At 36.3% G+C, this 24,836-nt stretch overlaps 3 protein-coding genes across 3 annotated transcripts in view; all 3 read right to left on the reverse strand.

Moving 5' to 3' along the window:
• Positions 1–1,844: 1,844 nt before the first annotated feature.
• LOC129953994 (uncharacterized protein K02A2.6-like) lies at positions 1,845–6,155 on the reverse strand. The gene has a single exon (XM_056067578.1). The coding sequence runs from the start codon at positions 6,153–6,155 to the stop codon at positions 1,845–1,847; it is 4,311 nt and encodes a 1,436-aa protein (XP_055923553.1).
• A 1,977-nt stretch (positions 6,156–8,132) lies between these two features.
• LOC129939418 (UDP-N-acetylglucosamine transferase subunit ALG13 homolog) lies at positions 8,133–8,843 on the reverse strand. The gene has a single exon (XM_056047420.1). The coding sequence runs from the start codon at positions 8,711–8,713 to the stop codon at positions 8,204–8,206; it is 510 nt and encodes a 169-aa protein (XP_055903395.1). The 5' UTR covers positions 8,714–8,843; the 3' UTR covers positions 8,133–8,203.
• Positions 8,844–15,000: 6,157 nt separating this feature from the next.
• LOC129954013 (aminopeptidase N) overlaps positions 15,001–24,836 on the reverse strand; it is a 102,414-nt gene continuing 92,578 nt past the window's right edge. Inside the window, exons 3-8 of the mRNA XM_056067606.1 lie at positions 24,618–24,779; positions 17,335–18,051; positions 16,612–17,278; positions 16,342–16,544; positions 15,967–16,275; positions 15,001–15,890 (exon numbers count right to left, since the gene is read on the reverse strand). Coding sequence (XP_055923581.1) covers positions 15,659–15,890; positions 15,967–16,275; positions 16,342–16,544; positions 16,612–17,278; positions 17,335–18,051; positions 24,618–24,779 — 2,290 coding nt within the window. The 3' untranslated portion in view covers positions 15,001–15,658. The remainder of the gene's footprint in view (positions 15,891–15,966; positions 16,276–16,341; positions 16,545–16,611; positions 17,279–17,334; positions 18,052–24,617; positions 24,780–24,836) is intronic.

The following is a 24,836-nucleotide window of genomic DNA, read 5'->3' on the forward strand; positions in this document are numbered from 1 at the left end:
TTTCTGATAAAATCCAGCTTTTGACAACCCTGGAAGTGTGGATGGGGGCATTGTCTTGTTGGAAAATCCAAGGCAGAAGTCCAAAAATATTTTTCATCTTCGGAAATGAGCGTTCCAACAAGTATTTGCAGCTGTTTCCGTTCATTGTTAGAGAAAGAAACTCCAATTCGATTTTGCCATAGTAGGTGATAGCTCCCCACACCATAACACCTGATGTACGGCTGTGATGTCTTCCCAAAATTAGTTCCTCTTTTCTTAAATCATGGAAGTAAAAGTTGTAACCATCGGGGCCGTCAAGGCTAAACTTTTTTTCATCCGAAAAGACGACGCGTTTCCATTGACTGCTCCAAGAGACATGTTCTGTTGCAAAGTTCATTCGCAGCTCCTTGTGTACTTGCTTTAGAACAGGTTTCTTTTTGAGTTTTCTTCTCTGGATAGTACCATCTTTTCTTATTATCCTTTGGACTTTCGAAATACTGGCTGATACTCCGCTTTTGGACTTTATTTTAGTAGCTGATTGAGTAGAATTTGAAGCAATACGTAAAATTAACCGCTTTTCTCGGGATGTTGTTGCTTGGGTTGTGCGTCCTTTTTGGTTTTTTCATAGTTTTGAGGATCAGCAAGATAATTGTTTACAACTGTTTACAACTGAACAGAAGGTTCAGCTTCCTTGCTATTTCTCGGCTTGAGAGTCCCATTTCCTTGAAAGCATCGATTTGTCCTCTTTCTGCTACTGTCAACGTCTTTCCGGAACCCATTTGTAGTTGAAATTTAATAAAAATAGTTATTTGTAAAACGTTCTTAAATATTGTAACCCAAATTTTGAAAAAAATTGCTGATGTGAACTTCTACAACGAAATATTCGCAATGGCCTCATCCTAGTGACTCACTTTTTTATATCCTTTTTAGCTCATTCATTAATGTAGGGAAATTCCAACGGTCTTTTCAAATTAATCCTATAATTGTATCACTTTGTTTTAAGAAAATATGTACCTACTCTCATGTAGTAAAATTTTCCGGGTTAAACAAATTCCAACAGTTATCGGACCGAAATTCGGTTGAAAAATATGTGGCCTCATCCTAGTGATTGGCAGTGTACATATATGTACATATTTGAATGTATTTCTATTAATATTAAAATTTAATTCAAAATAATTTGATAAGTTATGAATTTCTCTAACACTTCGAGTTAATGGTTCGTTTAAGGTAAATTCAATTTACGAACGTTTTCGCGAAATAAGAAACGATTTCTCAAATCACGTAAAGGTGCGTATAGAGATTCCAAATGATGCATGAGTACTGAAAGACCTTGACATACACAAATCCGCTGGCCCGGATAGTATTCCCCCTATTGTTCTGAAGAGGTGTTCTAAGCTATTCCATCTGTCCTATTCTACAGGTCTCTTCCCCAGTGGATGGAAAACTGCATTTTTCCAGCCTGTCCCTAAAAAAGGCGAATCTTCCTTCCCCTCAAACTATCTTCCAATTGCGTTTAAGTCCCTTCTTTCCAAGGTCATGGAAACGCTGATTAATTTTCAGCTTATGAAATATCTTGAAGAACGGAAGCTTCTTAATGACCGACAGTATGGCTTTCGTTGCAATAGTGTTATGTTTTAAAGTCAGTAAACAAATAAGTTTTAAGATAATAGTTTTATTAATCAAGTAAAATAGAATAAGAATCAAAATTAGTAAATTTAGTTTATATTTAAGATGGCTGACAATTCAGAAGTCACGTCCTTCCTGGTAGAGATCACAAAGCTGACTGACTTCCTTCTTCCATTCTCTTCGTATTCGCAATTCAAAAAGTAGTTGGTTTGGCGTTGCCAACATCCCTCTGTGTTGAATTAAAGATCAAGGCGAATCGGAGGACGCCTTATCCTTGTAGACCTGCGTAGTACAGGACTGGTTAACTCTTCTAATCTTGATGCAGTGGAGTCTTGAAGTTCATCTTCATTGCGTTCAATCGGGTTTCTAGTTGCTTCAGAATTGGGACTAGTAGAAACGTCTTCAGTAGTGGGTTGAATATCATCAGGCTCAAAATTTGTTGGATATGAGTCGACCGTAGGCATATCTTCAGTAAAACGTTGCTTCAGCTGATTTGTGTGAGATCTTATCAATTGGTTTCGTCGATTTGTTTGAATTAGAACGTTATACAACACTTGGCCTATTCTTTCGATAATCACACCAGAACTCCAAAACATTTTGTTACGCTGGAATGTCTTTGCAAATACTTTATCACCTGCTTTGAAGTATCTTGGTATCGCCCCGTGTTTTTTGTTGAATGCTTCTTCCATAGATGAATTCTTCATTAGATCTGTTGTTGTTTTCGGTTTCAATAAATCCAAAGGAGTTGAAAGTTTTCTACCGATGAAACAATCAGACGGTGATTTACCCTCAGATGCGCTTGGATTAGGTGTAGCACGATACTGGGAAAGGAATACAAGCAAGTTTGCTTTGTCATCCGTGGAGTACTCGGTATATGATTTAGCTAGAGCTCTTTTTATGATGTCAACAAAGCGCTCAGCTTGCCCATTGGACTGCGGGTGGTAAGGTGGTGTTCTGATATGCTGAATTCCCCTTTCATCGCAAAATCTTTTGAAATTGGAGCTGGTAAACTGTGTACCGTTGTCAGACACAATTGTTTTTGGTTGACCATATCTGCTCACAAATTCGTGTAGTTGATTTATTATTTCAGTTGTTGTTATTGTCGTTATTTGCGCTACTTCTGGCCATTTGGAATAAGAATCTACCATTACTAAGTAATATTTACCTCGAACTGGTCCACCGATGTCTATGTGAATCCTCTCCAAGGGTTCATGTGGTACTGGCCAAGAACTGAGTTCTGTTTTTGTCGGAGATTTTGCAACGGATGCACAATTTTGACACTGTTTGACATGGTTCTCGATGTCAGTATCGATTTTGGGCCAGTAAACGTATGATCGTGCTATGGATTTCATGCGCTGTATTCCTTGATGACCTCTGTGTAGCTGTTTCAGGATCCTTCGTTGAAAAATGGCAGGAATAATAACTCTATCTAATGTCATAAGGCAGTTATCTACTATGGTGATGGTTTCATGTCGGTTGAAAAATGGAATGACATCTAAAGGAAGGTTCTTCGAAGACTTTGGCCAACCATTTTCAATGCAATTGAAAATTTTGAGAAGCGTAGTGTCTTTGCTTGTTTCTTTTCGTACCATGTTGAGTGTGACTGGCAGGTGAACAATGTTGTCTTCAAGAATGGTTTTTATTTCACTTTCGATTTGTGCCACTATGAAATCTTCTTCGATCTGTTGCTTTTGTCCATCGATGAGTCTTGACAAAACATCAACATTTCCAAATTCCTTTGTAGAAACATGTTGTATTTGGAAATCATAGCTCATAAGAATGAGAGCCCATCTCTGCAACCGGTTGGCGGTGTGTGTAGGAATACCCTTTTTTGAACCAAATATTTTGAGAAGCGGTTTATGATCCGTAAGAAGAGTAAATTGACGACCATAAATCATTTTGTGGAACTTTTTACATGCGAAAACGAGAGCAAGACCCTCCTTCTCAATTTGACTATAACGCTTCTCTGAAAGTGTGAGTGCGCGTGAGACATGGTATATTACTTTTTCTGTTCCATCAGGCATTTTGTGGAAGATTTGAGCACCGATGCCTACCATTGAAGCGTCTGCTGCTACGAAGATTGGAATTGTTGGATCGTAGTGTGTAAGCAGTAGGTCGGAAAGTAAAATTTCTTTAAATTTCTTGAAGGCACTTTCACATTTGTCGGTCCATTCCCAGCTAGTGTCTGCTTTCAGCATTTCATCAAGCGGATGTCGAAGCTGTCTCATGCTAGAAATGAATTTTCCATAATAATTCACTGCACCCAGGAAAGAACGTAGTTCAGAAATGTTGGTTGGTCTTGGCATACGTTGAATGGAATCGATTTTTGCTGGATCTGGACGAATTCCATTGGCATCGATTATGTGTCCAAGATATTTGATGGATGTCTTAAATAATTCACATTTTGACCAGTTGATGGTAAGGCCATGATCATTAAGACGTTTTATGACTTCCATAACAACGTTGTAGTTCCCGTGCAATGTTTTTGTTGCGATGTAGATGTCGTCAAGGTATGCAGCGACTCCATCAATGCCTTGCAAAATTATTTCAATTGCTCTTTGAAACAGTCCGGATGCTGGCTTCGATCCAGGAGCTAAACGATTCATCAAGAAAAGTCCCTTGTGTGTGTTCATGGTGAGAAGTTTTTTCGAATCATCATCTACCTCAAATTGCATGTATGCATCGGAAAGGTCAATGTTGCTAAATATTGTGCAATTTGATGTCTTAGCAAACATTTCATCCGGAGTAGGAATTGGATGAGCATTTGGTTCCAAGCAGTTGTTTAAACCTGTGGAGTAGTCTGGACAGATACGAATTTTATTGTTAGGTTTACGTACCACGACAATAGGTGCTGCCCAATCTGAGTGTGTGATTGGTGTTATGATACCAGAGTTTTCTAGTCTCTTCAATTCAGCTTCCACTAGATCTGCAACTCCATATGGAACATCTCTTTTTGGAATGTAAACGGGCTTGGAATCAGGTTTTAGCTCTAACCGCAATTGAAATTTGGTACAGTGGCCTGTTTTTGAAGAAACCACATCCGGAAACTTTTGCTGGACCTCTTTGAGAACTAAATCCTTACTCATATCTGCTGTGATTGCGTTGCAAATAGAGTTTATGGGTAAGTTCCAGTAGCCAAATTTTTCAATTAGGTCAATTCGGAAAATATTTAAACTGGGAAGACTTGTTACATAAACTGTAGCTATTTTTACTTCGTTCTTGTGCCGGATTTGTGTAGTGAACATGCCGATGAGTGGAAGTATATTTCGTGATGCATCTGATGCGCTGCGCTTACATGGCTGTAGATTAGGACGACCCAATTTAATCCAGTTTGTTTTCGAAATAATCGTGATGTCTGCTGCTGTATCGAATTGAAGTTTAATTTGCTTCGCAGATATTTCGACTGTGACAAACTTTCGGTCCGAAGTGTAGTTGCCAACACAATGTATGGTGCTATGCGGACTTGATTTTATAACATTTTGCCTGAAGGCTTGCTTTTTGTTGCTGTTGAATTTGTTGTTAGCGTTTTTGGGCTTTGCTGTGTTGGGCCTTGAGGTGTTAGGTGAATCCCCTTGTGTTTGTTTCTGGAAACATGCACAATAGCCATCCTTATGCCCTTGCTTGTTACAAATGTTGCACTTGTGTTGTGTATATGTGCAATCTTTTACAAAATGCATGGCACCACATTGCCAACATGGTCTTCTTGGTGCGTCGATACGTTTATGCTGAACTTTTTGATGATCACTAATGCTGTTGCTTGAAAATTGATTGCGAGTGTTTTTTTTAGAAGAAACAGCATTGATGGCTGTATCTTTTGCTTCTAAAAGGTGCGAATCACTTTTCACTATCAATATTCGTTGAGTCTCTGTGATCAATTTTTCTAGTGTTATTTCAGCATCTGTATCAAGCATTGTAAGTAATTTGCTACGAATGTCATTATAAGTGGATGAATTTAATCCAATTATAAAGATCAAACATTTAAATTGATTTGTCGACATGGCTGCATGCTTAAAATGCTCGCATTGCTTGTTTACTTTGCCTGCATAGGCAATAAAATCTTCAGCATCATTTTTGGTAATTTGTAAGCATTTGTAGCGAATGCTGAACAGCGATTCTTTCGTGTCAAACAGCTTCTTGAGTTCTGTGACTGTGTCCTCGAATCTAAGTTCTTGTGGTTTTCTTGGCAAGATACAATCTGCATACCGTTCATAAACTTGTTGACTAAGTCTACGTAACAACAACCGTACTTTCGAATCATCTGGAAGCGTTTTTGCATCCTCTTTGAAATGCATTTCGTAGCGACCGTACCAATGTGAAAAAGTGCTGTTATTTTCAGGCTCATACCTAAACTCGTGTATGCTTTTTCCAATTACATCCATCAATGCTTCTTGTTGTCCAGCTTGAAGTTGTTGCTGTGGTGCCTGTGAAGCTTTGTTGGAGGAATTTTCCATTAGTTTGGTGAGCTTTTCAATTAGATGTTGTTGGCGCTCAGCAGCCTCCTGTTGCTGTACTAAAAGCTTTCCAACCACTGAATCAAGTGATGTAGACATGATTTTTTTTTTTTTTTTTTTTTTTTTTTTTGTGTACCGCGTGTAATTACTTTAAATCCTCGTCGCCACTTTGTTATGTTTTAAAGTCAGTAAACAAATAAGTTTTAAGATAATAGTTTTATTAATCAAGTAAAATAGAATAAGAATCAAAATTAGTAAATTTAGTTTATATTTAAGATGGCTGACAATTCAGAAGTCACGTCCTTCCTGGTAGAGATCACAAAGCTGACTGACTTCCTTCTTCCATTCTCTTCGTATTCGCAATTCAAAAAGTAGTTGGTTTGGCGTTGCCAACAAATAGGTCCACTGGTGATCTCATGGTTCATCTCACCGAACAGTGGAACAAATCTTTGCATCGTTTTGGAGAAAGTAAAATTATTGCACTTGATATTTCAAAAGCATTTGATAGAGTTTGGCACCAAGCTCTCCTATCGAAAATGCGTGCTTTTGGATTGATGAATATCTTCTTCGTTGGATTAGAAATTAACTGTCTAACCGTTCAATACAAGTTGTATTAGATGGTTTTAAGTCTGAAATTCATAAAATAAATGCTGGTGTCCCCCAGTGCTCCGTTTTGTCTCCGACTCTCTTCCTTATATTCATAAACGATCTTTTGTCTGTCACTTCTAATCCATTAAATTGTTTCGCCGACGACAGTACCCTTAGCTTTTCATATTAGTTTCTAGATTCACATCCTTGTCCTTCGGATGTGGAACTTAAACGGCAGCGTATGAGAAGCTCATTAAATTCTGATCTTGACAGCATTGTCTAATGGGGAATCAAAAATCGTTTAGAATTTAATGCTTCGAAATGCTGTCTCCTGTCGTTAAAGTGTAACTCATCCGGTGCCGCTATCTATGAGTGGCACTTGCATCCAGGAAACCAATCCACTATCATTACTCGGTATGTGTATTACAGATCAACTCTTATGGAATGATCACATATTCGATATCGCCAAAAATGCTGCGAGGTGCTTAGGATTTCTCCGTATATGCAAGACATTTTTCACCTCTTCTGATCTAGCTATAATCTATCAAAGCTTTCATCCGTCCAAAGCTTGAATATAATTCGCATATCTGGGCAGGTGCCCCCAAAACAAGTTTAAATCTCTTGGATAGAATTTGAAAAAGGGCTTTAAAAATGATAGGCGACAGAACTATAATCGAAACATTTAAAAAGAAACATAATACAAAGACTCTTCAATGCATACGGATTTTAACTAAAAATTCGATATTTTTGTAAAAGTTCAATTTATGGTATTTATTAATTTAATGTTATACACATTTTATGGTACTATTCAATTCTTCATCAATATTTCAGTTAACGTGGGTCTATTACACATATTTATTTAAAGGTGAAAAGCATTCAGAGGTTTCAACAGTGTCTCGGGGTAAGCAAATGCTTCTTAGTGTGGAGAAAATCCATCAAATAATCTTTAAAAAAGAAACTGACCAACATCAAACAAATTCTAGATGCTTGATTCTTTTTTATTTTGGTTACAAACCTGCAATTTATCATCATTGAATTAACAAATTCTTTTGCACGTGTTTTGTTTCGTATTTTGTTAAGTACTATCAACGAAAAAGTTAACCTTGGCCTTAACAATCTTTCAATGATTAAATGCAGAATAAGAACTTGTCCAAAAACTCACCGACTTTTACTTTGACCTGAGTTGGTAACTAATTTTTTTTTAAGAAATTGCTTTTTTAAAAACCTTCATCATATCTAAACTATTACATTTCGACTTAATTTATGTAATTTTTGTTTGAATCTTAAAATATACTTACATTTTATAAAATTATGTCGATGATAGAAACAAATTGTCAATTGCCTAAATGAAACCAGAAGAGCTTATAACGGTTACTTATACACACCAAAGACGTGTCTTTGATACAAACCGAAAATGTTTTTCCAATTAGAAATTGACTTCCCTCTAACCTATTAATTTTAAAAAAACAAAAATTAAAAAACATAGAATTGGAATAGTCAATTGATTCAATTTTTATTATTTTTGCCTTTATAAATCTTTTTGTTTATAAAGTAACAAGTCACGTTCTCATCATTTCTCTGAGATGTGAAATGAACGCTGGCATTCCTCGTCCTTTCTCGTATGGCACCAACATTTCAAAGTCCAGCACTTCAAGACTCTTTGCCAAGCTACTTAAGTTACATTGGAATATATAGCTGTCTTTGGCCAGTTGTTCGGCCAGCTCGACTTGATGATTATCCATTAGAGTGTCGTTGACCACCACCAAGCCGGGTTTTCTGTTCTTCAAAATGTCCATGCAAGTTCCAGCGCCGGCGTGCCCAATTGTCAGGTCCGAATTTATTATATCTGTCCGCTCTGGTCCGAATTTAAATTGATATATTTCTACCGCTATGCCATAGTTTTTGGCTCTGTTTACCGGTGGAGCTTTACCGGTTCCATACTGTACGGTAATCTTCTTGCAACCTCTCCGCTGCAATAACAGTAGAACTTCGTCGGAAAATATCTTTTCAATTAGAGCGTCGAACTTTGTCGTCCCCACAGTCACATAAACTGATTTTAATTGAATCATTTCCAAAAAAAGAACAAAACAAACAAGAAAGGACGAAGACGATAAATAATAAAATTTTTGGAAGTTGACAAAATTTTTTCACCGCCACACAAATCAACGACAGTTTTTAGTGTGACGTTTGGAATTTTTGACATTTGCGAATTTGCAATAAAGTCAGGGATGGCTTGAGGCTTAGTTTATTCAGCAGAAAGCTTACAAATGGGTTACAGGATGTGAGTGAAGTTAGATGTTTTATTAATTAAATTTAAAAATTCAAATTTCTTATTGTATTTTTTGTAAAACATTACGTTTGTTCCGTTTTGTTTGAGTTTTTGGTCTAAAGTGATAGCTAAAAATGTATTTTAATGACATTCTTGAGTCATAGTTTTTTTGTTTAAGATTTACAAAAATTAATAATTTGTAATAGATATTTTCAAAAAGTGTACCTTATTGCAGTTTTAAGTAGGAATTTCAAAAACGAATTAAAGATAATGTTTTGCAATAGAAGTGAGTTATAACGCTATTAAAGCTTATTTCATATATTTAAAAAAAATGTGTAGCTTTGCAAGGAAACAGGGCACTGACCAAATGAAAATTAATTGAGGCCAACTCGTTACCTTACCTTATTTGTAATTTAAACCACCTCCAATGCTGCTTAGTATTTAGGATTGTTCCGACGACGCACGAAATTGGTAAGACCGTCTGATCTGGTTGTAATTAACAAATGTTTCATGTGCCAAAAACTTAAATATAACTCGGAAATTTGGGTATGTGCCCAAACACAAGCTGGAGTCTTTTTTGACAGAATATAAATATGAGCTCTGAAAATGAAAGGCTATAAAACTACATATAACCGAAACTCTTACAATGCTTGAACACCGCCATACCACAGCAATACTTTATGCCATTTGGTTGTTTTATCAATAACTTCTATTTAAATTATTTCAACCACTTTAAAACTTTTCAAACTTTTAGGAACGCCCATTAGCTTAGCACTATATATTATTTTTATATTTAAGGTGGCGCTATAGCCCTGTGTGAACTAGGGTCTCACACAAAAAAACCTCTCCATCTACCTCGGTCCCTAGCTAGATGTCTCCAGTTTCATGCTCCAAGTTACGGTGGGGTCACTTTCCACTTGTGCGCGTCACCTGACCCGCGGTCTTCCTCTACTGCGCTGTCCTGTGGTGTGGATTTGAAGACTTGCCGGGCCGGACCATCAGCTTACCATTGCGGTCAATTTCGGACTTTCAATAATTATAGAGATTTTTTTTTCAGTTGTACAGCAAGAATGTGGAATGCTTTACTTAACTATGTTTTCTCATTCCATACAAAAACTTAAAAGATTTCATGGTCACCATCACTATTATTTACCCGCATAATGAATAATTTTTGAGCTAAGATTTGTCACTTAATAAGCTTCCACCAGATTTTTTTATAACATAAATACAAAGTAGTAAAGTATTCTACTATTTTGTTTAACAAATAAGATTTTACTTGAAATTCCCCATTGTATAACTGTGCAGACAAATATGATCTAAATATAATCTATTTTCCTAGGAGAATAGAACAGAAACAGAATTAAATACGAAAAATTTGTTGGCTTTTTTGGCGTATTTTCTTCTGTCGCAACTTTCGGATGTCTGTTATCACTATCAATTTCATTTTGCTAACTCGTAGATTGCAGCTGATGCAAGAAGACAAATTCTAAAAAATTACTGTTTTACGTGAACCTTTTGAAAATACTTTAATGAAAACGAAATCAACAATACTTAATAATTGGAGAAAGAAAAATGCATGGTTAGAAAACGTTCCACTGATTGGTATTCCTTATTCCATTTATTAATTCGGTGAAACATACAGAACCCCCTTCTTTTGTTTTGTTGTTTTTTTTCGCTCATTGTTGAAGTTTCCCCCGGGCTTATTAGTATTGGTGATCTGCAAATAAGCTTAACTGAAGTCGACATCGAATTGAATCAATTGAATAAAGATAGGCAACCAGGTTTCGATGGCATTGTGTTAAAGAAGTGCGCAGGCGCTGTAGTAGTTCCTCTTGAATTTTTGTTTAACCACTCTCTCCAAAAAGGTGTTTTCTTGGAGAATTGGAACAATTCTTTCTTAACTCCGGTTTTTAAGTCAGTCGACTAATTACCTCCCTATTTGCAAAATATCAGCAATTCATAAACTTAAAAAAAAAAATAGTTTATAGCTTATTAGTTTTTCTCTTAAAAGAAATTATTTCCCCTCTGGAACATGACTTTATTGCTGGGAGATCTACTTCAATAAATCTTACTATCTATGTTTCCAGAGCGGCGTAGTTTACACTGATTTGGCATAATTGTTTGATAGGGTAAATCACAGAATTTGGGTACCCAAATTTGAAAAATTAGGTTCTCATTGACACTTATTAAATTTGCTTGGTTCGTGACTCACTGATAAAAGTCCAGTTTGTACATCGTCGTAAGAGACCTTACGACGATGTTCAAGGGAAGTAAATGAACTTATGATGATATTATCATCTATCAATTTAAATGCTCTACGTTCAATACTATACAAGAGGCTTCAGTAAGTTGCAATAGCACCAGCCCAGAGATGGGAGTTATACTCAAGCTTTGTAAGTTTTGTAGATAACAGCCAGATCAGAAAGTGTGAAATATTTCTTGCATCGCCTAAGGAAACCCAAACACCTTGCAGAATTTTTGGCGACATCGCGTAAGTGATCATTCCACAAGAGGTGGTTGGTGACACACATACCGAGAATATCGAGGTGTTCAGTCTCATTGAAGCAAGTGCCATCCATGGATAATGGCAATGGACCCAGATATACCGGGTTTTCGAAGCATTAAATTCTACGCGATTTTTAAATCCCCATTGAACAATGCTGTTTAGATCGAAATTTAATGAGCTTATCATATTTTGTCGTTGCAGTTCCACATCCGAAGAAGAGGGACGAGAGTCTGAAAACGAATATGAAAAGCTAAGAGTACTATCCTCAGCGAAACAATGTATTGGATCAGAAGTTGCAGACAGGAGATCATTAATAAAAATGAGAAAGAGTGTTGGAGATAAAACAGAGCCCTAAGGCACACCAGCATTTATTTTGCAGTTTTCAGACTTGAATTCATCCAAAACAACTTGTTTTGAACGATTCGACAAGATAGCATGATGGCAAACCCAATCAAATGCTTTTGAAATATCAAGTGCAATAATCTTACTTTCTCCAAAACGATGTAAAGAATTGCTCCACTGTTCGGTGAGATGAACCATGAGACATGAGTGGACCTATTGCTACGAAAGCGTTATTGTCGGTCATTAAGAAGCTTTCGATCTTCGAGATATTTCTTCAGCTGATAATTAATCAGCGTTTCCATGACTTTGGAAAGAAGGGACGTAAGTGCAATCGGTTGGTAATTAGACGGTGAGAAAGATTCGCCTTTTTTGGGAATAGGCTGTTTTCCATCGGCTCAGAACGAGACCTGAGAAGTAGAACAGATGAAAAAGCTTACGCAGTGGTTTTGCCAACGTTGAAGACCACCTTTTCAGAACAATAGCGGGGATATCATCCGGAGCAGCGGATTTATGTATTTTAAGATCTGTTAGGACTCTCGTTACAGTACGAGTGCGAAAAAAGATTTACCCCATAGAATCACTAACTCGTGGCGAACTGCCTACCAATGGGCATTGAAGGCCTTCCTGGCTTGCTTGAACTTATTCCAGTTTTCCTCAGTTGGATTGGCTTTAAAACAAGAAACTTACGTTCTTGACCCTAACAACCTCTTTACAGCTCGCATCGAACCATGCGTTTTCCTTAGGTTTGATGCTTTTAACCCTATTCGCCATTCGGGATAAAAGTTATCATTCTCAGTGTCAGAGGAAAGAAACAAGTCAAGAGTGTTTTCTGCTCGACCTACCACGTCCGATATTCGAGTGGGCTCGTTATTCAGTTTCTATACTTTGATAATCTTCAAAGAGATTTATCTTACATATTTATTTGATATAGAATAAACAATTTTTATCTTAATGCTTCCAAATGTCAAAGTTCTTATTTTAGCTGAAAAATCAGCCCGATTACATTCAACTATCAAATTAATAGTACTTTATTAACAAGAGTAACGGAAAAATAGTAGTACCCGTGGCATGATGGTTAGTACGTTGGACTGTCATGCCAGAGGTCTTGGGTTCGATCCCTGCCTGTGCCACCTAAAGTCTTTTCACGGGTACTGCCCGTGGAATTGAATTGACAAATTCTCCAAGAGTAAGTCTTATCATGAAAAAGTGCTTTCTCAAATTAGACGTTCGGATTCGGCATATAAGCTGTAGGTCCCCTCTATTTCTGACTACATTACTACTCGCACACAGGAATGGTTGAGAGTTGTAAGTAACTAGGCCCTAGTTCTCAACGGACTGTTTTTTATTTATTTATTTTATAATGGAAAAATAGATCTCGTGTAATTTTTAACACAAAGTTAACTTTTACTATTTCGGAGCCAAAGCCTTTACTGATCCTTTGATATTGTTATCGCTCTATTTTAACTGTGGAATCCATTTTATAGTGTTCATTCGTTAAAAAATCACTAAAATATCTACAAGGACTTTCCGTTGGAACATCGACATACCCTCTTACTAGAGATGTTTGTTATTAGGGATCCAATATCTGAAGGCCTTATTTTGAAATAATATTTGTCAGAAATGTATTTAATTATAAAATCAATTGTATTTCTTTGCTTTCAATGATAACTTTTTATAGTTCTGTGCAATATTTTCGCTCTTATAGTTTTCTCTTTGTCTCTTTTCACAGGGTCAGTTCTGGAACTAATGAGTTATTAACACGCTGCTTAAGGTAAAACTTAATATTTTCTTAAGTGGGATCTTTTAAAGAAAACAATTGTTATCTATTTTAACTATTGGTGGTTAGACTTAAGTATTTGATGATTGTTATGATTTTTAGTATTCCGTAAAAGATATGAATAAATAATAAAATATAAAAACGAGCGAAACTTAATCACTTTTGGCCATTTAAATGATATTGTTTTTCCTTCTCTTAATATTGAAATAAGTATCCAATGATTAAAATTTAGTGTTTGTTTCATATCAAAATAAAAGCTCTTGGTAGAAACCTCTGTATATTGGATGAATTTGGGCAGAAGCAGAAGCAGAGCCAAAACCACTATGAACCAAAGCTCGTAGTACCCTTTCGTTCATTACATTGTTAAAGTACACGATGAGAAACTTGCAGCTTGTATAAAATAACCTAAGTTTCGCATTTTACGGGTTTTATTTTTCAAGTGAAGTCGTAAGTTTAACGTATTTGATTACACGACATAAGATAAGGCATCCCCTGTCATCTGTCTGAAGGTACCCGATATTTCACATTCATACCGATTACAGAAGCCGACGAATGAATTGCGAATAGATTAAGAATGAGTTTTTGAAATTTTTAATATGTCAGAAATGTCAAAATTGGTATTTGAATCCCTCCGAAGCTCATTTATCAGATTCTATTTAGATACCTTGTTAAACGAGTTGAATAGCTGCATTGAGATAGCTGTCAGAAAATAAAAATAACTTTCAGCTGTTGACAAAAAGCAGAGAAACATTTAACCTTAGAAGTCAAAATTGTTGTAGGATAAAACATTTAATGGATAATTCAATTGATTCGTCGGACGATAATGAATTGATAGGTGCGTAACAATTTAATAAATAAGAGATAACCTTAATCTGTAATATATGTTAAATTTCCTCTTAGTGGAATTGGAATTCTACACGATTAATAATTTAATTTCGAAATTCCCGTTATAAAGGATTTACGTTTAACAGAAAACTATCCAAACAGAAACGAGGACTGTTATGAAGTGACAACACCTAGATATAGTTTGGAAGAATTTCGGTCCCATTTCCAAATGAGCAGAAGTTGCGTTGCGTTAAGATTTTGAGTTGGTAAGACCTAGCAAATTGGTCATCTACAAAACGAGAACAAAATAAGTTCATTTTGACGTCTAAAAAAATAGATCATAATTATCTTCTAAAATTCGGAGGCAAATAGCTTCTGCATCGTCTATTTTGTACAGAATATCCTCAAATACAACTTCAACTAACATTTTGTATCTTATTGTTTATTAACAAATACAAAAAGCTGAAATCAATTTTCAACCATGTATTGAATCAGCTGTTCTGTCAGATACCTACATACCTCAGAAATTCTTGGATACATTTTGATTCCTTTTTTGACATCTCAGCTGTTTTTGATCAGCTGTTATTTTACACGGAAAACACTAACAAAAAGGTATCAGGGTACATTTAAACATAGATTAATTTAATTTATATTTATTTATTTTAAGTACACAATTTCATTAATTCATCAATAATTAAATGCTTAATGTAATACTTTATAATGTTTAACATACAATGAATATAAAGAAATTAAACATTTCAAATGCATGTAATCTGGCATCTGGTTACTTGTGCTGACTAAATATCGGAGTGTAAATTCCTTAAATTCTAATTTAAAATCTAAATTAATATTATTTTGTTATTTTTATTATTTTTATGTATATCTATGATTATATATAAGCATTATTACTTAAAGTGTATGTAGTACATAATTAATTATTTAATATTTACAAACAGACGGATGATAGAGTAAAATTTTGCTTTTCGTTTTTGTTAAATCTATTACATTAAAAATACAAAATATAAAATATTAAAAAAATAAAGATACAAAAGTTGTTTGTTTCTTTTTTTATATCATAAAACTAACTTGTTTTTAAAATAAAAGGATTGGCATATTCGGTATATTTGGCCATTTGGTATTTTATATATCTTAGACTTAAATTTTTTACATAAATTAATTTATTAAGAATACATTTTTTAACAAAGGAATATTTATAAAACAAAGGTCGTTTCAAACCAGTCTTTGTTTTTGTTTTTATTTGTTTTAAATTAATTTGATTTGTGTGGCATTTAATTTTAACTTTTGTTAATCTCTTGTTTCTTGAGCCATTCAACAATTGTGTTGTAATTGCGATCCATCCAATCGACATTTATTTGAACCTGTTCAACAGCCTGTTGGATGGTGCGACCTGTTTCCTTTAGATCATTCTTCACAAAACTCTTCAAGTCAGCCAAAAGGAATCGAGTGTTCATGAGTTTTGTTGGGAACTTGATGATCGTGTTTAGATTGGACATTGACTTTCCAAGGCTTTTTAAATAAATAAAAAAAAATACAGATATTTATTAAATATGTGTTTAAGGCGGGTAAAGTTTCAGAAGCTTACTATATTATAATGTTATCCCAATGATTCCGAATGTAATCGAAAGCGATTTGTTGTCCCACCACATTATGAGAAACTGCAGCAAAAACTCGATACACGTCTTGTTTACGAATACCCTCTCCAGAAACAGCCCTTCTTAGATAACGAGAAAGAATCCATGGTTCTTTGGAACATCCAAGGGCACTTAATAGAACTTCCTGTTCACTGGAGACTTTTGAGTTCATATAACGATCGAAGGCAAAGTTCCACTCTGCTTCGGTTCCATATTGAATTGCTGTGCAATAAACGATATTTCGTAGATTTGGTGAGATCCTGTCAAGAAAGTCACATTTTATTTCCAATCTTTTGATAATTTAATTGATTTATGTTTTTACTTACGGATTATTCATATCTGGATTAGGATCTTGTATCCAGTTTTGGAAATGTCTGCTACAGTCGGTAATGCATTTCTGATGTCCCAAATGACAAGCCATGTTCAGGATCTCATTACGCTTCCAAAGCATAAGCATATCCTTCTCATCAATATTATCAGTGAATCCAACTTGATCGTACACTTTGTTGAGAAGCTTCAATAGATACGTCTAACACAGAACAGAACAAGGAATAAGTTATACAAAGCAAGTTATAGCATATGTCAGAAAAACAAACCTTTAAGAGATGATAGTCCCCCTCTCGCACAAACATTGAATCAATAAAGTTAAAAGCCACAATAGCAGCCTTCCAAGGTACATGGTCCTCTTCATGGACAAGATATGTAGTTAAGTTCAAGGCTACATCGTAGTTTATAAGTCCAGCTCGAGCTAGACTCATTGCATCATCAATTAACTGAGCCCGATTTGATGGAGCAATTTCCCTAAACTTCGATGGTTGTAATAAATGCTTTGTAATTGCCGCCCAGTTCTCTGCATCGTAGTTCACCCGATAGTAACCAGTTTGCTGAATATTAAATATGTACCATTCAGCGGTGGAAAGGTTCTTGCTGTTAATATCAAAGTTCTTGGTTTTTGGAACCCATGTAATGGGCCGTGTGTTCTCAAAGTTTAATTCCTTGGATGTTGTGTAAGTAATTGGAATCCACCACAAGGGGTTTGCTTCTTCAGAACTGCTTTCGTTCACATAGACAAACCTCTTCTGTTCCATTTGCATGATAAACGAATTTGGTTTCTTCTTAATTGTTAACACTGGGAAACCCATTTGTAAGGTCCAGGTGTCCATGATTTCTTTAACAGTTGTTGAATTGCTTAGCAAACCACTTGCCTTCGCTTCATTGGTAAGGAACCTCCAAAGATCATCCTGTTCAGCAGCACGGTATGCCCTGAAATTAGATATCAAGAGTTTTGAAAGGGGAAAAATAAGGGGAAGAAAACTTACATTTCTCTCAAATATTTCGTAAGTCCCGATCGAAAGACTTTGGATGTTAAGAAATGACTCATCATCCGGATAATCGTAGCACCTTTGGCATATGAGATTTTATCGAAAATTTCATTTATCTCATCGGGATTAGAAACTTCAACGGAAATTTTATGCGATGACGAAAATGCATCCAAATGGAAGACATTTTGCAATTCAGTTACAACAAACTGATCCATGGTCCTCCATTCAGGTTCAATAGCATCAACTGTCAGATATTCCATGTAACTTGCGAAACCTTCATTCAACCAAATGTCAGTCCACCATGTTGGTGTTACTAAATTTCCAAACCATTGGTGAGCTAATTCATGGCCAACAACAGATGCTATCCGTTGTTTGTTGGTTGTTGGAGAAACACCCTCTTCATAGAGCATGGCGATTTCTCTGAATGTAATCAGACCCCAATTTTCCATGGCACCGGCATGGAAATCTGGCAATGCTATCATATCAACTTTTGGTAATGGATATGGAATGTTAAAGTATTGTTCTAGAAATTTTAATATTTTAGGTCCAACAATAAGAGCGTATTGGGCAGATTGTATAGCATCAGGCCGTGCCCAGACGGAAAAGCTTCCTTTGGTAAGATTTGCAAAATCCGAGACAGTATAAGCTACTAAATATGTTGACATTGGAAGAGACTCCATATAGTTGTCCCAAACATAATCTGGAATGTTATCGCTGCAAGAAAATTGAAGGTCAAAAACGTAGGTTTATGAAATATTTTATTAAATTTGTACCATACTTTAAATAACATGCTGGAGAAGCAAAATATACAATATATTAGAGTCTAAATTTAAAGCTTTGATTAAAAAAAAAAAACAAATCCTTCGCTCCGTTTGACATCACTTTTTTCTAAGACCATGGAAATGCTGATCAATTTTCAGCTTAACGGATATTTTTAAGAAGAAAGCTTCTTAATGACTAAATTGTTGGCTTTTGTAGCAAAAGGTCCACTGATGGTGTTCTTATGTTTCACCGAACAGTGATAGAGTCTATTTTATTATTTTATTCTTTTATTTGTTAGAAGTTGCCTTTAAGGTAGTTTAATACAAGAAGTATTGTTTGGGTTCAAATCTGATACTTAAAAAAAGTTAGCGTTTTGTCTTCGCCAATTTTTTTTATTTTTAAAAATGATCTTTTATCTGAATCTTCTTACCCACATAATTGTTTTGTTGGTGACAATACCTTCAGCTTTTCATAGTCAATTTTAGATACACATCCCTTAAGATGTGAACTATCTTATTATTATTATTATAAATTCTTTTTTAAAATTCTCGATATTTGAAAAGTTCTTGTTTTTAAAGTTGTACCAATTTAGTTGAAAAAAAGTTTTTAAGTAAAATAATTACCTTAGTGCAATATGCGGTTTAAATCTTTGTAGATCAATGCTTTAAAGATGTTTGAGCTTTATTCAAACATTGAAGATTAAGGTAGTCACCTATATCTTAGCTATACATTTATAAAACGCGTCCTGTCAATCGGGCAAAGTTGTATTAATGAAATTGAGAATCAGCACCAGATTTTAAATTTTTTAAGAATATTTTTGGTATACCGGATATGACGTTTAGAATTGAAGAAAAAAAAACTTTTGAAAAAGAAATCTATGAACTACTTCAAAACCATCAATGTTTTGATAGCCAAAAATGCGATTTGATGCTATTTGGTAGAATCAACAACACATTTTTCTTTAACATGAGGTCGAAATCAGAAAGTCTTTTTCGCTGCGAGCATTCAAAAATAATAATCTTTAACCTTGTGGTAATAATTGAGAGCTCCCATAAGTCTCAAAATCAATCGAGCTTATTTATTTGCAGTTGGAGAGTTATGGGATTGTTACAATATCGTCCGAATATAGAAGAATCTTAATAAAAGTCATACCACACTTAATTCCACCCGGGAAATTTTTGAAAACATTATCACTAAACAAAATAAACATAATCAGTCTTAGCCCACAACCTTGAGGGAAACTAGCTCTTGCATTAAAAACTTCAGACATTTATATTAAATTTAAATTAAAATTAAATAGCGCCACCTTAAGTAAGTAATTTATATTAAATTCGAAATAGCAGCAGCAGAAATATCGGTAGTAAGGAGCTTATTTATATTAAGGAACTTTGTCGATATATGTAAAGTTTATTATATCAAAAAAGCTCTGTTTACATCATCAAAGCCACCCTAAAATCGTAACAAAATCATACCCATACTTGTTTTTTTTCCTGTATAAAAAAATGTTGACTACACTTCTGAGGACAAATATATTGTCACCCGTGGTAGTTCCCACAGCCACCAACCAGTCTCACCTTTGGCTAGAAAACATTTGAGTCCTTACAGGTTGAAAGGTTGGCAACAACATACTTAATATATTTGTTCTGTTTTTGAAAACAAAGATTTTGTAAAGCTTACTTGATGCTAAATAGAGATTTAAAAAAAAAGTTGAATTGGTCTTTCTGAAAAAATTCAGATAAGAAAAATATTGTTCACGACGCTTCCTACATTCATATTGAGGTTTCTTCATAACCAACGCTTCTCTAATGCCCTATGAATTAATTTCAACGGTTTCGTCTTCTACTCTGCCGATGATTAGCCTGGCTAGGGACCCAGTTCAAAAATAGCCCAGTCTCTAACGGAGTATCTGGATACCTGGGGACTCCGGATTAACAAGCCTTATCTGTACATGCGAATCACTGTGCAGCCGGACCTCTTTTCTTCGCATCTCGTGGGACCAAGATGTACAAAAACAAAACTTAAAATAAAAATGAAAAAAACGATGAGACCGGTACTTCTTAAGGCTTGGCGTCAAAGCCTGCTGCCGTATCTCCTGCGGCCAACATATAGAAGGGAGTAGTGGCTCACCATGGACCCTTCTTTGCTATTGGAAGCAACGAGAATATGAAGGAAGCGATACCTAATTTCAGTAGTGGCAGGTGGTTGGCATCAAGGCCATGTGAAACAAAACCGTGGTGGAGGTTGATCTGCCTAATTGTAGTCAAAATGCTGCAGTTAGTACAGATTAATCTCCAACACTCCATAAACGCCTCAGCCTCACTTCTTCTCCGTCTGGCAAGAAACGGGGAAGACATTGTCCTGATCCAAGAGCCATGAATTGTCGGATCTGTTGTTCGAGGACTCAGGACTCCTGGGTACTTCACACTGTGTGTGACAGATAAAGGTGAATCTCGATCTTGCATGCTAGTGAAACGTAGCATTAATGTTTTTTTACTCCATCATTTCAGTGACAAAGAAACCACCGTAGCTAGGGTGGAAACAACCAAAGGAAGTTTCTGGCTAGTGTCGGCGTATCTTGGCCATGGCCACCTTGGCCCTCTCCCTGGAAAAATCCTGGAGAAAGCCGTCGCTGAAGTAGAGCGATGTTAACGCTCATCATACCGTATGGGGTAGCACGAATACCAACGACAGAGCTGTGAGTCTCTTTTTGACTATATTCTTGGTACTAACCTCTTAGTAAGTAATGGTGGATATGAATCAACATTCATAACTAAAACTCGACAAGAAGTCTCAGATACGGTACACTATATGATCTTGGACTGGAAAGTATTCAAAGAACACTCGTTCTCTGATCATAGATATATCCAGTTTAATATACATGTGGATGATAACAGGAGTCCATTGACTATTCGAAATTATCGGAAAACTGACTGGGCTTCATACAGGAACTCATTACAGATTTTACTAGAAACGGGACTATATAGTCCTTCCTCTAACGCTAATGAACTTGACAACAAAGTCAATGACCTTACCTCAGCTATGAATAGATCGCTAGAAATTGCTTGTCCACTTATACACATAAGAGGAAAGAGGAAACCACAATGGTGGGCCTCAGAGCTTGACTCGCTTAGGAAAGAATGCAGGAAACTTTTCAACCGGGCAAAGCCACAAGACTAGCCTCTCACTGGGACTCTTACAAAGAATCCCTAAGAATCTACAAGAAGGCACTAAGGAAATCTAAGCGATCTTCTTGGCGATCCTTCTGTGGCACGATAGAAGAAACTTTTGAAGCCTCTAGGTTACAGACAATTCTTTCAACTAGTCCAGCGATGCCAAGCTGCTTGAAAAATGCAGACGGCTCCTGGACAAATTCAAGTAATGAATTACTATCGGACACTCACTTTCCTGGTAGTTCTTTTACCGAAACTTGCAACAATTATATACGTGGATACAACATATCCACAAGGTCTGATCACAAGTTACAAGCTACAATGGGCTCTCAACAGTTCCAACCATTTAAATTTGCAGGACCAGATAGGATAATACCAGCCGAGTTACAAAAGACTTTTGACATAATTGCACCTATTCTTGAGGCAATTTTTACCAGCTGTCTTTAACTGGTCCATGTCCCCTTGGCATGGAGAGAAGTTAAAGTTGTTTTTATACCCAAAGCAGGTAAATGCTCGCAAGTCAACCCTAAAGACCTACGAGCTATAAGTCTATGATCATTATTCCTTAAGACATTGGAAAGATTGATTGATATCCATTAAAGGGCAAGTATCGATACAAGACTTGTGTCTTCGTCTCAACATGCCTACTGTAAAGGTAAATCGGTGGAAAAAAAGCGTTATACACCTTAGTACGCACCGTCGAATATTCCCTCCATCATAAAGAGTTCATTAGGTTCCTTTCCCTGACATTGAAGGTGCTTTCAACAACGTGGACACATCTGCAATTACATCTGCACTAACATCTCTAAATGTAGAGAGTTCGCTTGGGGAGTTAATTCACCGCAAGGTGGTGTTCTATCCCCTCTCCTCTGGAACCTAGTGGTGAATGAAGGCTTCAGAGTGATAGCCTATGCGGACGACGTTGCTATAACAGTTCCTTAATACCCTAAAAGAACTCTTACAAAATGCCTTGGACAGACTAATACAGACTTAACCCAGACAAAACCGATCTGGTCTTATTTTCGAGGAGATACAAAATTCCATTTGTCAACCCTCCCTATATTAAAGGAATCCAATTAAAATTATCAGACGAGGCTAAATACCTAAGTCTTGTCTTAGATAAAAAACTAAATTAGAAACGCAACGTACAGGAAAGAGTCAAAAAAGCTACTGTAGCTCTCTTTTCTTGCAAAAAAGCTATTGGTAATAAATGGGGTTTACAACCCAGAATCACGCATTGGCTATACACATCGGTAATCAGACCGATTTTAATGTACGGTGTGGCAGTATGGTGGACTGCTTTAGAGAAAGCTATAAACAGGGATGAGCTAAATAACGTCCAACGTTCAGCTTGGCTATGTATAAGCGGATCGCTTCGCACGACCCCATCTGCGTCACTGGACATCTTGCTCTTCTTAACACCTCTTGACATATCTAGCAAACAAATAGCTGCAAGCTCTGCTATTCGCCTCAAAGCTTCGTCGCAGTGGACTAACAATAACATTGGCCTCTCCGTAATTCTTAGGTATTTAGAATCAATTCCAAAGCAAATGGACTACACCATCCCCCGACTGCACGACAGAAATTTCCAGATTTCTATACCTCCCAGATCTTTTTGGGAGGATAGGACATTCTTGGAGGATGAGTCAATCCATTTTTACACAGATGTGTCAAAAACAAAGATAGGGATTGGTGGAGGTGTGTTCCTGAACGACTGAAATTAAGTCTCTCATTCCGCCTTCCTAATCATTTTAGCGTGTTCCAATCGGAACTTTTGGTTATAAAGGAAGTCTTGGCCTGGCTTAAAGAAAACGTGATATCAACATCTGTTATCCGTATTTTCTCAGATAGCCAGGCTGCAATTAAATCTCTGGACTCTGCCTCTACAAACGCTATAAAATTCAATAACTGTCGATCATCTCTAATGGAGATGGCAGAACAGTTTCATATTCACCTTTGCTGGGAGCTGGGCCATAGAGACATTCCAGGTAACTGTAAGGCAGATGAACTCGCCAGGAACGGTACAGTATAGCCCATCCTACCACGTTTGGCAAGTACTGGCATACCAATCGCTACTTGTAAACTGCTGATAATGCAACACGCTGTGAGAAGGGCAGGCACCAGGTGGAACAACATCACCACGTGTCAAGTCACAAAAAACATCTGGCCAACACTGGATTTAAAACGTTCAAGGTGCTTGCTCTCTCTAAGCAGATCGCATATAAGCTCGATAATAGGTGTCATAACCGGACACTGTCTAATAGGAAAGCACGCCACGAGACTAATCGTATTCTCAAATGACTTTTGCAGAAGCTGTATGGACGAGGAAGGGGAAGAAACGGTTCTTCATCTTCTCTGCTCATGCCCTGCTCTGGCTCGAAAACGCAATAATTATCTAGGAGAATTCTTCTTTAACGATCTAAACGATCTAAATCATATCGGTGTAATCAGCCTCTCACGTTTCGCAAGGGACTCAAGCTGGTTCCATTGAGCTTAAGAGGAAGCCTCAAGTTTCATGTGGTATCACAATGGGCCATTAAACTGGCCTAAGTTTGTCCGTTTCTATCTTGGACAGCCACTATAACCTAACCTAATCTAACCTAACGGTTTGGTCAAAGCCGGATTGCACACTAATCTTTTATTTTATACAATTAATTGCGTTCCTCGAAAACAACGATAGATCTTCAAACTTGAGCGATGTTACTGTTAGTAAATGGCCCGAGTAATTTTTTCAAGGTCAGTTAGTTTATCCTAAGTCGATGTGCATCAGTATTGCCATTTTAATTCTATTCCCCTTTTTTAATAATTGTCACTGAGGTCAATCATTAAAAGGGTATTTACAACCCCTAATTTAACCCTAATTTATCTGCTTTATAAATTCATTTCCCTTGTTCTGAAGTAAAAAGTGGTATAAAAGAAAACAGTCTTTATTTATTAAAACTTATAAGTTTTTGATCCTCTTCCAAAAATTCATTTAATTTCCATGACATGATTTAAGCTCTTTTGTTTGTAAACATTTAAATATTAAAAACATTCATTTCGTAAACCCCACTGTATTTTATAACTATCCACTCAAAACCTTAATCAGAATCCAGAAACAACTCAAACATGCATCGAACTCAAACTGACGTTAAAATCAAAACACAACAAGTTGTACCATACCTATACCGCTACGCTACCACGTTATCTCCCAAGCCCCCACCAACTTTTCTACTTTTGCCCTACAACTCGTACTTTGAACATACCTAACCTATCTTCTCTATTAACCTTCCTTTATAAGCTTTTCGAGTACACATAGTCAACTCATAAATAAACATACTTCTCTCAAAATTTCAGTTCTATACTTACACTTTCCTCAATGGTCCCTCTTTCTTTGGCATGTTTGATATCGATGACAGATTCAATGGGCGCGCAATATTCAACGTGAAGGTAGCCTTAAGAGCTGGTTCATCAAAACAAGGAAACGCTCTTCGGGCATCTGTTGGCTGGAATTGAGTCGAGGCAAGCCACCTACACAAGATACAGATATAGAAGAAAACACAATTATGTAAATCTCACAGATTTTAT

Source organism: Eupeodes corollae, chromosome 1, assembly GCF_945859685.1.
Source record: "Eupeodes corollae chromosome 1, idEupCoro1.1, whole genome shotgun sequence".
NCBI lineage: Eukaryota > Metazoa > Arthropoda > Insecta > Diptera > Syrphidae > Eupeodes > Eupeodes corollae.

Bases quoted from the DNA above. Each gene is read 5' to 3' on its own strand.
- LOC129953994 (XM_056067578.1), bottom strand. From the start codon at position 6,155: ATGTCTACATCACTTGATTCAGTGGTTGGAAAGCTTTTAGTACAGCAA.
- LOC129939418 (XM_056047420.1), bottom strand. From the start codon at position 8,713: ATGATTCAATTAAAATCAGTTTATGTGACTGTGGGGACGACAAAGTTC.